The 13815-nt window shown below is 42.9% G+C and overlaps 1 protein-coding gene across 2 annotated transcripts in view; it reads right to left on the reverse strand.

The window, feature by feature from the left end:
• The window catches only part of KIAA1429 (KIAA1429 ortholog), a 60450-nt gene extending 47482 nt beyond the window's left edge, over positions 1-12968 (reverse strand). For both annotated transcript variants that reach the window (XM_005689234.3, XM_005689233.3), the window contains exon 1: positions 12832-12968. In XM_005689234.3, coding sequence (XP_005689291.1) covers positions 12832-12894 — 63 coding nt within the window. In that variant the 5' untranslated portion in view covers positions 12895-12968. The remainder of the gene's footprint in view (positions 1-12831) is intronic.

Below are 13815 nucleotides of genomic sequence, written 5' to 3' on the forward strand. Positions count from 1 at the left end.
ATAAAAGGTGTAAAAACCATTTTTAAAAATAGCCAATGAGGGACTTTCCTAGTGGTCCAGTGGTTAAGAATCTGCCTGCCAATGCAGGGGACATAGTTTGACCCCTGGTCCCGGATAACAATTCCACACGCTACGGAGCAACTAAGCTCATGTACCACCTCTACTAAGCCCACGCTCTAGAGCCCACCAGCCACAACTACTGAAGCCACACGCCCTAGAGCCCGTGCCCTGCAACAAGGGAAGCCACCATGATGGGAAGCCACCATGATGAGAAGCCCAGGCACTGCAACTAGGAAACAGCCCCCACTGGCCACCAACCACAGAAAGTCCAACGCAGCAACAAAGACCCAGCACAGCCAAAAGTTAAAAAAAAAAAAAACAGCTGATGATAAAATGTACCTAGTTAAATCCCTCCCCTTGTATAACATTTTCTGCATCTGCTTCCCGGGTGTCTTGCCCGGGCCAATACAGACCAATAATCCCTACTGCAGGGGTCCCCAAGCCCAGGCCACAGGCTGGAAGGGGCCACACGGCAGGGCGTGAGCGGCAGTCAAGCAAACGAAGCGTCACCTGCAGCGACAGCAGCTCCCCCTCACTCACGCTGCCCCAAGCTCGCCTCCCGCCGGCTCACTGGTGGCATTCGATGTTCATAGAAGCGTGGATCCAACACACATGAGGGACCGCGGCAGCACGCTCCTTATGAGAATCGTCCCCAGACCGGGACCCCCCACCCACAGTCATGCTGTCTCCCACAAAACCGGCCCCTGGTGCCAAAAAGGTTGGGGACTGCTGCTTTAGTGGAAACCTGTGGAGCCAGAGGCGTTCAGAATCCTGACTTTTAAGATTTTTAGAAACTAATGATACAAATACTGCATATTACTTAACAGCCCAATAGTTTCTGTGACAGTAACTTGTAACCAAAACATTAATACTTCTGCAGCAAACGTATAAATGTTCACACTAAGTAAAGATTATAACAAGCATAAAGTCAGTTCAAAGCACAGCATATGGCCTGATGAATTCAGGGCAGATTTTTCCTGCCATTTTTTCAATTTCTGAATTACAGATGATAGATAGCGAATCTCTTAAATTAGCTTAGTTTACCAAACTTATATACTAACTAATATCAAGAGATCAAAGGAAGTCATTCAGGTACTGATTAGATAACGTAAACACTCTCAAATCTAAAAAAGAGGAAAAAATCCACAAACTTAAGAATTTTTCAGGACTTCCCCGGTGGTCCAGTGGCTAAGATTCTGAGCTCCCAATGCATGGGGCCTGGGTTCACTCCCTGGCTAGGGAACTAGACCCTACATGCAGCAACTAAAGAACCTGCGGGGGGCAACGAAGATCAAAGATCCCTCGGGCCACAACTAAGACCTGGTACAGCCAAATAAAGCAATAAATAAATATTTTTTAAAAAGAATTTATCATAATAACAAATGGGATACCATAAATTTAGTGTACATTTATTTCTCTGTATCACTTGACACAAGATCAGACAAACTAGCTCTTGTGATTAATAATTTTAGAAGAAATTTTTCACATTGTTTTTGGACTATTATTTTATATCAAGTTTTCCTAGCAGTTCAGCTACAACCCCATGCTCTAGCCAGCCGCAACTACTGAAGCCCCCACGCCCTTGAGCATATGCTCTGCAACAAGCAGCCAACCATCACTGCCTGGTGACTGAAATTTTTAACAAAAATGGTTCATATAATCTGCATCTAAAAGGACTGAGTCCTGAGTGCTCTTGAAGCTGCAAAGAATACTGTGTCTCTCAACAGACCAGAAGACTGGTCAAATGAGTCTTTCCTAAAATGGGACAGAGGATGACTTTCTAATTTTGCACTTTAAACTCAGAGATTGAATATAACCAAATATGTAGATCTAGAAATCTTAACATAATTTAACTATTCAAATGTACTTTATACTCGCAAAGATATACAAGAAACAAGATGAACATGAATTGAGGCTGACTGCTAGCTGTTTTCCAATACAACTCTCTTAAAGTTAGGCACAAGTGAACTGAGTCTCCTAGATTCTGGGAAGCCAGTGTGAACATGTGATTGCTAGATTCCATCAATGGGATGTAAGTGGAAATGATGTAGGCAACTCTGGGTCGTGTCCTTAAAGAGAAAGTCCTGACTTCAGAACCTCCTGCCACCTCTTCTTCTATACTCTGCTGCTTTTCTAGAACACACGTTACAGTAAGCTGTCTTGGACAATGCAGGAGATACCCTAAGAATGAGAGAGAAAGAGAACAGAAAAGCCTGTCCCTGACAATGCAGAGCTGTCACGTTAGCCCTAGAATACTCACAATCAGATTGAGAGAGACAGTCTTATTTTATCTAACCCACCGTTATCCTGACTTGATGGTAGCAGCCGAAATTGTATCCTAACTATTACAAATATACTGTAGGTATTCAATAAATACTACAGCAGACTTTTATAAAAGAAATAAGCATTCTGCCTCAAACTTTGGTTCTGTTTCCTTCCTGCAAATAACTCCTTTATTTAAAAAATCTACTGTAGAGAAGCTCCTTTGCTTATACAATTAAAAATTATCATTAATATTTACCAAGGGAACATAGAACAAAACTTTATTTATTCTATCCTCCTCCACCCTGCCCCTCTGTTATTTAATGAAGGGTATTAGTAGTAGATAGGGTATAGTCACTATGGACCTAAAAAATGAACTTAACGTTTTATAGCCTTTCAAAATCTATTTTGCTTGTAAGTAGAAGAGTTTCTATATTAGTTGCTATCACTTTTATTCAATATTTATTTCTAAACATTTATTAAATGTTTATAATGTTTCAAGGTATGCTGCTGCTGCTGCTAAGTCACTTCAGTCGTGTCCGACTTTGTGTGACCCCATAGACGGCAGCCCACCAGGCTCCCCCATCCCTGGGATTCTCCAGGCAAGAACACTAGAGTGGGTTGCCATTTCCTTCTCCAATGCATGAAACTGAAAAGTGAAAGAGAAGTCACTCAGTCATGTCCGACTGTTTGCGACCCCATGGACCACAGCCCACCAGGCTTCTCCGCCCATGGGATTTTCCAGGCAAGAGTACTGGAGTGGGGTGCCATTGCCTTCTCCGTCAAGGTATGCTGCTGCTGCTGCTAAGTCGCTTCAGTAGTCTCCGACTCTATGCGACCCCATAGATGGCAGCCCACCAGGCTCCCCCATCCCTGGGACTCTCCAGGCAAGAACACTAGAGTGGGTTGCCATTTCCTTCTCCCAAGGTATGCTAGGTCCTGAGAATAAAAAGACAAGACCTACCATAAAGGTACAATCTATTGTGGTAGACAAACAGACAAATTACTATGATACAGACTCATACAGAAAACTTCAAATTGGAAGGAGTACTTACCTAAATGAGATTGTAGGTAAACATTTGTGAGGGGAAAAGAAGAATGTCAGGGAAGGCTTCCCAAAAGAAGTACTACCTGATCTAAGTAAATTTTTAAGGAAAACAAGAATCAGTGGAACAGAGGGAGAAAGCTTAATAGGCAAAATGAGAAGCATGCACAAAAGGAATGCAAATAAGAACCGGGAAGCTTTAAGAAGTTACAGGCATAGTTCACAAAGACTGGAGGGCAAAATGTGGGAGAAAAGTAGGGCAGAGTAGCTTGTTGTTGTTCAATCACTAAGTTGTGTCCAACTCTGCCTGTCCGACCAGGCTTCCGGGTCCTTCACTTGTCTCCTGAAGTTTGCTCAACCTCATGTCCATTGAGTCTGTGATACCATCCAACCATCTCATCCTCTGTCATCCCCTTCTTCTCCTGCCTTCCATCTTTCCCAGCATTGAGGTCTTTTCTAGTGATTTAGCTCTTCACATCACGTGGCCAAAGTACTGCAGCTTCAGCTTCAGCATTAGTCCCTCCAGTGAATATTCAAGGTTGATTTCCTTTAAGATCGACTGGTTTGATCTTGCTGTGCAAGGAGACTCTCAAGAGTCTTCTCTAGCACCACAATTAGAAACCACCAAATTTTCAACCCTTACCCTACTTTATATATTATGGTCCAACTCTCATACCCGTACATGACTACTGGAAAAACCATAGCTTTGACTAGATGGACTTCTGTAAGCAAAGTGATATCTCTGCTATTTAATATGCTAAGTTTGTCATGGCTTCTCTTCCAAGGAGCAAGTGTCTTCTAATTTTGTGGCTGCAGTCACCATCTTCAGTGACTCTGGAGCCCAAAAGAAGAGTATCTGTCAGTTTCCGGTTTTTCCCCCTCTATTTGCCATGATCTTAGTTTTTCAAATCTTAAGTTTTAAGCCAGTTTTTTCACTCTTCTCTTTCACCTCCATCAAGTGGCTCTTTAGCTCCTCTTCACTTTCTGCCATTAGAGTGGTATCATTTACATATCTGAAGCTGTTGATCTTTCTCCTGGTAATTATGATACCAGCTTGGGATTCATCCAGTCCACCACTTAGAATGATGTATAAGTTAAATAATCTTCCCTGGTGGCTCAGATGGTAAATAATCTGCCTGCAATGCAGGAGACTCGGTCTGATCTCTGAGTTGGAAAGATGCCCTGGAGAAGGAAATGGCAACTCACTCCGGTATTCTTGCCTGGGAAATCAAATGGACAGAGAAGCCTGGCGGACTACAGTCCATGAGGTCACAGAGAGTAGGACACAACTGAGTAACCAGCAATTTCACTTTCATAAATTAAATAAGCAGGGTGACAATACACAGCCTTGATGTACTCCTTTCCCAATTCGGAACCAGTCTGTTGTTCCATGTCCAGTTCTAACTGTTGCTTCTTGACCTGCAGACAGGTTTCTCAGGAGACAGGTAAGGTGGTCTGGTATTCCCATCTTTCAGAATTTTCCATAGTTTGTTGTGATCCACACAGTCAAAGCCTTCAGCATAGTGAATGAAGCAGATTTTTTTTTTAATCCCCTTGCTTTTTCTATGATCCAATGGATGTTGGTGACATGATCTCTGGTTCCTCCACCTTTTCTAAATCCAGTCTGTACATCTGAAGTTCTCGGTTCATGTACTACTAAAGATGAGCTTGAAGGATTTTGAGCATTACCTTGCTAGCATGTGAAATGAGCATAAATGACAACAGTTTGAACATCCTTTGGCATTGTCTTTCTTTGGGATTGAAATGAAAACTGACCTTTTCCAGTCCTGTGGCCACTGCTGAATTTTCCAAATCTGCTGGCATGCAGAGTGCAGCACTTTAACAGCATCATCTTTTAGGATTTGAAATAGCTCAGCTGGAATTCCATCACCTTCACTAACTTTGCTTGTAGTGATGCTTCCTAAGGCCCACTTGACTTCACACTCCAGGATGTCTGGCTCTAGGTGAGTGACATCATTGTGGTTATCTGGGTCATTAAGATCTTCTCTGTATAGTTCTGTGTATTCTTGCCAACTCTTCATAATCTCTTCTGCCTCTGTTAGGTCTTTTCCATTTCAGTCCTTTATTGTGCCCATCTTTGCATGAAATGTTTCCTTGGTAGCTCCAATTTTCTTAAAAAGATCTCTAGTTTTTCCCATTCTATTGTTTTCCTCTATTTCTTTGCATTGTTCACTTAAGGCTTTCTTACCTCTCCTTGCTCTTCTCCGGAACCCTGCATTCAGTTGGCTGTATCTTTCCCTTTCTCCTTTACATTTCTCTAAAATTTCCATCCACTGCTAGGAAGTCAACTCCAAAAATCTGTACCTCCATTAAGACTTCTCTCCTGAGCTCCAGACCACTACATCCAACTGCCAGCTGGACATTTCCATTTGAATGAACCTCTGGCACCAAAAGCTCAACAAGTCCAAAACTAACTGTCCTATATGAGTGACATTTTTTCTCATTCTCTTGCACCTAAATAATTTCTTCATTTAAACATCAAGTTCTATTGATTAAACCTCTAAACAGCTCTCAAATCTATGTATTAGGTTGGTGCAAAAGTAACTGCAGTTTTTGCACTGTTGAAATTTGCTGCTTGATTTTGGAATACATTGTTAATAATATGGGTATGTTATCGTTTTAATGTGCATTTCTGGCTTTTTCTTTTTGCTGACTTATTACTTGCTGTTTATTTTGTATTTATTTTAGACTATGGAAATGATGTTAGACAAAACACAAATTCAAGCAATTTTCTTACAAGTTCAAAATGGGTCATAAAGCAGTGGGGACAAATTGTAACATTAACAACACATTTGGCTCAGGAACTGCTAATGAACATACAGTGCAGTGATGTTTCAACAAGTTGTGCGAAGGAGACCAGAGCCTTGAAGATGAGGAGAACGGTGGTTGGCCATTGGAAGCTGACGACGACAACTGAGACTCATCATCAAAGCTGATCCTCTTACAACTACACGACAAGCTGGTAAAGAACTCAACATCAATCATTCTACGGCTGTTCAGCACTTGAAGCAGACTGGAAAGGTGAAAAAGCTCTTTAAGTGGACGCCTCATAAGCTGATCAAAAATCAAAAAAATCGTCATTTTGAAGTCCCATCTTCTCTCACTATATGCAACAACAAGGAACCATTTCTTGATCAAATTGTGTTGTGCAATGAAAAGTGGATTGTATATGATAACCAGCGATGGCCAGCTCAGTGGCTGGACTGAGATGCTCCAAAGCACTTCCCAAAGCCAACTCTGTACCAGAAAAAGGTCAAGGTCACTGTCTGGTGGTCTGCTGCCTGTCTGATCCACCACAGCTTTCTGAATACTGACGAAATCATTACATCTGAGAAGTATGCTCAGCAAATCAATGAGTTGCACTGAAAAACTGCCAATGCCTGCAGTCAGCATTGGTCAACAGAAAGGGCCCAATTCTCCACAACAACACCTGACTGTACTTTGCACAACCAACACCAAAAGTTGAATAAAGTTTTGCCTCATCTGCCATATTCACCTGACCTCTCACCAACCAACTACCAAGCATCTCAATTTTCTGCAAAGAAAAAGCTTCCACGATCAGTAGGACCCAGAAAATGCTTTCCAAGAGTTCACAGAATTGCAAAGCATGGATTTTTTTATGCTACAGGAATAAACAAAACTTAATTCTCATTGGCAAAAAAGTGTTGATTTTAATGGTTCCTATTTTGATTAATAAAGATTTGTTTGGGCCTAATTATTAATAATAATTTAAAATTCACGGTCCAAAACCACAATTATATTTGCACCAACCTAATATTTCCCTTCTTTTCAGTGGTCACTTCTCTAATTCTACACACTAGGCCAAATTCCTTGGTCTTATAGACAAGCATTATCACTCCAAACGTACAGCCTCAAAATGCCCTGGTATTCCTCATCTGTATGTCCTCATCCATGCCACTGTCTCTGCTTAGAACTCTCCCACATTCCTCTCCCAACTCTATTCAGATGTCAACCTTCTCTTAAAAACCAAGTCAGATCAAGTCTAGATGAGTGCTTATCAAACTAAGTTCAAATTGTTTTTGAAGAAATATTATATGTTTATTCATCCAATAAGCACTGTATAGCAGATCACACTTTTTAAAATTTATTAATTGGAGAATAACTGTTATACAATGTTGTGTTGGTTTCTGCCGTACAACGATGTGAATCAGCTATAAGTATACATATATTCTCCCCCTCTTGAACCACATGGCCCCATCCTACCCCTCTAGGTTGTCACAGAGCACCAGGCTGAGGTCCCTGTGTTACAAAGCAACTTCCCACTAGCTACTGAGAAGCTATTTCACATATGATAATGTATACATTCAATGCTACTCTCTCAATTCGTCTTCCCCCACTGTGTCCCCAAGTCTGTTCTCTATGTCTGCATCTCTATTCCTACCCTACAAATAAGTTTATCACTAGCATTTTTCTAGATGCCATATATATGCGTTAAAAATATATACTTGTTTTTCTCTTTCTGGCCTACAATGTTGGCCAGAGCCTCTGTTTAACAGGCTCTAAGTTCATCCACCTCAGTTCAACTGACTCAAATTCATTCCTTTTAATGGCTGAATAATATTCTATTGTCTATATGTACCACAATTTCTTTGTCCGTTCATCTTCAATGGACACCCAGGTTGCTTCCACATCCTGGCTATTGTAAATAGTGCCGCAATGAACTAATCGCTTCTTTTAATTCTAACTGAACTAATTGCTTCTTTTAACTTTCCTGTTACAGTGGTATTTCAAAAAGACAAGAACCAAGTCTTCAGTTCAGTTGCTCAGTCATGTCCGACTCTTTGTGACCCCATAAATCGCAGCATGCCAGGCCTCCCTGTCCATCACCAACTCCTGGAGTTCACTCAGACTCACAGCCATCGAGTCGGTGATGCCATCCAGCCATCTCACTCTGTCACCCCCTTCTCTTCCTGCCCCCCATCCCTCCCAGCATCAGAGTCTTTTCCAATGAGTCAACTCTTCGCATGAGGTGACCAAAGCACTGGAGTTTCAGCTTTAGCATCATTCCTTCCAAAGAACACCCAGGGCTGATCTCCTTTAGAATGGACTGGTTGGACCTCCTTGGAGTCCAAGGGACTATCAAGAGTCTTCTTCAACACCACAGTTCAAAAGCATCAAGTCTTCGGCGCTCAGCCTTGTTCACAGTCCAACTCTCACATCCATACATGAATACTGGAAAAACTGTAGCCTTGACTAGACGGACCTTTGTTGGCAAAGTAATGTCTCTGCTTTTTAATATGCTATCTACGTTGGTCATAACTTTCCTTCCAAGGAGTAAGCGTCTTTTAATTTCATGGCTGCAATCACCATCTTCACAGTGCTTAGCATAATGAAAGAAAGACGTTTAACAGGTGCTTAATAAAAGTTGACTGAATTGTGTTTTTAAAGCCAAAAATATTACAGTGAAGTAGTAGGCACTTAAAATATCCAGAAGAGTACATATACCTAGGAAGACAGGTTGACAGTGGGAAATCACAGGTTTATGACTAGAGGTAACAGGAAACTGAAGAACAGACTAGTTAGATTCCACAACTCAGCCACATTTATCTAAGGAAGAAGTACTTCTGTGTTGAAGTCTTTCTGTGACTAACAAGGCCCACCAATTCTCTAGTTCCACCAGTTCTCTATAACTAGAATTCTCCAGTTATTGAGAATTTTTGGCTACTCTTACATGATGAGGTGCAATCCTGGCAATTCTTTTTTTTTTTAATATTTATTTACGTATTTATTTATTTTGGCAGTGTTGAGTCCTGGCTGCAGCTCTCAGGATCTCTCACAGCAGTGCATAGCCTCTCCAGCTGTGACATGAGGGCTCCAGAGCACACGGGCTCAGTAGTCTCGGCACACAGGCTTAGTTGCACCGAGGCATGTGGGATCTTAGTTACTGGACTAATGATCAAATGCTCATCCCCTGCATTGCAAGGTGGATTCTTAACAACTGGACCATCAGGGAAGTTCCCATCCTGTCAATTCTATAACCAAAATTGATCATGTACCTATTCCTTCCTTCTTAGTCCCAGTGGGACATAGCATTGCACAGCTTTAGAGTCAGGAAATGTGCATTGGCATGTCTTAATTCAGCTATGCCACATTAGGAAAGTCACCTAACTTTGCTAAGTCTCATGCTCAGTTTCCTTTCTATCAAATGGGGACAATTATCTTTCAAAAGGATGGGTGGATTAGAGATACTGTATTTAAAAGGACTGTATTTAAATTTTAAATGTATTTAAATTTGTATTACCAAAGGAGTAGTCTTGCACAAAATAAACATTCAATAAATGCTAACAATGATTACTGGCAATCTATTAACTCAAGTTTTCATTATGTCTCACTTTTTCTTCTTGATTTGCCACCTCTGATTATTCTGAACCATTTTAGGCATGATTGATGTACCAATGTACTGAAGTACTTGCTGTTGCTTAGTCATGAAGCTGTGTCCAACTCTTTTGTGATCTCATAGACTGTAGCCCACCAAGCTCCTCTGTCCATGGGATTTTACCAGCAAGAATACTGGAGTGGTTTGCCATTTCCTTCTCCAGGGGATCTTTCCAATTGAACCCAAGTCACCTGAACTGCAGGCGGATTCTTTACCACTGAGTCACCTGGGAAGCCCACTAATGTACAAGTCTAATTGTACTAATTAATTTTACTAATTAATTAGACTAATTAATTTTACTAATCACAACATTCTCCTGCTCAAAAACTAATTATTTCTTACAAAATAAAGCCCATGCCCCTTTGCTGACCATTTAAGGAACTCCATGATATGGCTTCAAACTGTCCATCAGGGGCCACTACAAACTGCTACTTCAGCATACCTTCCCCAAGGAATGACTACTCCAGAATACCCTTCTTTCCTATCTACAACTGTGCAACATATCCTCTCCAACAAATCCACCAAAGATCAAGTTCAAATGCCACGTGCCTTGATGAAGTCTTCCCTGATACTCTCAAACGGAAAGTGATCTGTCCCTCCCCTGAAATCACACAGCCTTTATTTGTACCATCAAAGGGATCTAAATAAATATTGGCTGGAGTCCTAATATACCAGACACTGATGGCTATTTTGGAAATAAAGGAAAGAAATCTCAAGGCATTTCCATTCTGTCTCTTCAGGTGCTCATCATTATTTAACTTGAGTCGTAATTTTGTGGGTCTCATCTCCAATGCTAGTTATAAACTCCTTGAGGACAAACATCTACCCCCCAAAACCCCTACTCCTCCTTCAAGACTCAGTTCAAATGCGATCTCTACTAAGTCTTCCTCAATCATTGCCAAAAGGTATTTATTACCTTCTGGTAGTCCTATCCTCTCCATGGTCTTCAGTGCTTGCTTAAGAATGAATGAAGACTACATTTCTAAATATATCTTAAGTGAATGGATGCTAACTTTCCCAAACTAGAACACTACTAAGCTAATTCATCATACTCTTTTCTTTCATTTTTAACTGTTCTTTATTTCTATGTTCATGATAGGTTTGTTCTTATCCAACTACTGCCTCTACTGTGAGTTTTCTAAAGCATAGCTGGAACCATATTCAGAGACGTATGGTCTTTGAACAAACAGAGCTATTTGACCCACATGAAATGAAAGACCACTATCAATTCACTGTTAGCATGATATGCTAAGAGGCTTTCCAGGTGGCACTAGTAGTAAAGAGCCCACCTGCCAATGCAGGAGACATAAAAGACAGTTTCCACTCCTGGGTCAGGAAGATCCCCTCGAAGACATTGGCAACCCACTCTGGTATTCTTGCCTGGAGAGTCTCATGGACAGAGAAGCCTGACAGGCTACAGTCTATAGGGTCACAAAGAGTTGGACAGGACCGAGGCAACTTAGCATACACACAGCACATGATATGCTGTAAGACCAAAGTTGTCAAAGATTTTATTTTATCAAGTTCCAAAGTACATCTGCTACCCACTACCATCTCTATCTGAAGAAATAAAAGCTTTCCCTCAAGGTACAAATGACTGTGCATGTGGGCATGCTAAGTCGCTTCAGCAGAGTTCGACTCTTTGTAACCCTGTGGACTGTGGCCAGCCAGGCTCCTCTGCCCATGGGATTCTGCAGGCAAGAATACTGCTGGAATGGGTTGCCATGCCCTCCTCCAAGCGACTCTTATGTCTTCTGCATTGGCAGGCAGGTTCTTTATCACTAGGCCCCTTGGGAAGTCCACAAACGACTCTACATATAGAATAAATAAGCTACAAGGATAAGGGCTTCCCAGGTGGCCGCAGTGGAAAAGAATCCGACTGCCAATACAGGAGACACAGCCGACGCAGGTTTGATCCCTGAATGGGAAAGATCCCCTGGAGGAGAAAATGGCAATCCACTCCAGTATTCTTGCCGGTAAAATCCCACAGACAGAGGAGCCTGGCGGTCTATAATCCATGGGGTCGCAGAGTAAGATACAGCGAAGCGCACACAAGGATATATTGTACAGCACTGGGAATACAGCCAATACTTTATAATATCTCTAAATGCAATATAATCTATAAAAATTGTAAAGCACTATGTTGTACTTTTGAAACTAATAATGTAAATCAACTATACCCCAATTCTGTAAAAAAGTTCTCTAAATTACGTCTACATTGAAAGAGAAATGTGAGCTCTGGAGTTTCTCTACGGACTTCATTACTGTTCGTTGTTGGCCGGTTTTCGGGAACTTTTGGTTAACTATTCAATTTACATATGGCAGAGCCAGTCATACATTCAAGGGCACTCAAGTTAATACAGAACGATTACAACAGCCCACTCTCACCCCTCAAGACAACACAATTGTCCTCTACAGTCTGACTACAAATCTCTCCTCTTCACAAGTATTCATGCAAGGGACGTTCTGTGTGAGTACTTCTTGTCCTTACGTGTGAAATCTTTCCAAGAGATAAGTACTTATTAAAGTTTCAGAGCAAACTGGAGAACGCTGCAGTCTTCAACCGAATGAGTGTCACACCTGGGTGGCATGACTCCCGTTAGAAAAGGGACCTAGGAGCATGAATTTGGAAACCAGAAAACCAACGTGACCCGCTGAGTTACCGACACTACTGTCAAACACAAGCTGTCCGAGACCCCTTTCGAAACACCACTTGCAGTAAACCTGACAGGATCCTTTTCAAGGCCCACAGCGGACCTGGGGGGACTGGTGGCAGGGTGAGGGGAAGCAAAGCCAAGCAGAGCAGCCAACTTAACCAAAGACGACGCGGGGCCTCAAGCAACTCAGGGAAATGAGGAGGGGGTGGGGGAGCTCCCGCCACCCTCCGCAGACGCGGCGCCCACACCCAGGCTGAGAGGACAGTGTGCGATGAATTAAAGTGGCAATCGGTACAAGGAAAAGTCGAGGCACGCCTAACGATTTTTTTTTTTTTTGTAAGGGTCCCCAAGTCGAAAAACAGGGTCGGAATCACGTCGCGAAGACGTACCTCGGCGCTCGGGTGCTTGAAAGTGTCTAAAAATAGCAGCTCCATCGCCGAGTCCACCGCCATGTTTGCCGCGGGCGGGGGAAGGGGGAGGACTTCCGGGGCAGCTCTCCAAGCTCGGCGACAGCGGCTGAGGAGAAGGAGAGACGACGGTACTTCCTGTGACCAGAGCGCTGGCGCCGGAAGCCTGGACCTATCGCTACGCGTCGCGCTGCCGGAAGTCGCCTGCCCAGCCTTCTTCGGGGCGGTGGGTAGCGTTCTCTGCGCGCCGAGAGATTGGGGCGGGGGGCGGTGAGGAGTTGGGGGGGTGAGGAGTTGGGGGGGGAGGAGTGGGCGGGGAGAGTACTACGGGGTCTCAGGTGGTCCAAACCGCGTCGTCCCACCGCGTTTCAGAGCCACGACGGCCTCGGGGTGGCCGAGTGCCGAACGGGCTTAACAGAGGCGGAGGAAAGTTAGGGAGCCCTGCCAAGTCAGTATACCCGGTCCCGGTGAACCGCCAGCAAGTAACTTTTCCAGCGCTGGCAGGAACAAGGTGCAGTCAGCGCGGGTGAGAACTAAAGCATTTTGCTTTTTAAAGATGAAACTGTCTCAAAACGAAGAGGTTTTTTGTTTTCGTTTTCTCATCTGGAAGACTGTCCGTTGTCAATCATAATACCTAATCCACTGGCTTATTGTGGAATTTGTTAAAAAATAAATTTCAAAAAATTGTGAAACGTGAAATGCCATGAGCGGTTACCACGTAGAGTGAAAAGGAAGCCTCCCTGGCTCCCTGTTGATGAACACTGCAGCGACTGGAACTGTTTCGTAGTCTACAGTGGCGCCAGTGCTGGATAGAGCAATTAGCAATTATTTAGTAAAATCACTCGTACGCACCCCACTTCTAGTTTCCCAGGTGGCTCAGTGGTAAAGAATCCACCTGTCAACAGAGGAAACGCCAGAGACTCCGGTTAGACCCCTGGGTCAGGAAGATCCTCTGGAACAGGAAAT

This window comes from Capra hircus, chromosome 14 (genome assembly GCF_001704415.2).
Source record: "Capra hircus breed San Clemente chromosome 14, ASM170441v1, whole genome shotgun sequence".
Lineage (NCBI taxonomy): Eukaryota > Metazoa > Chordata > Mammalia > Artiodactyla > Bovidae > Capra > Capra hircus.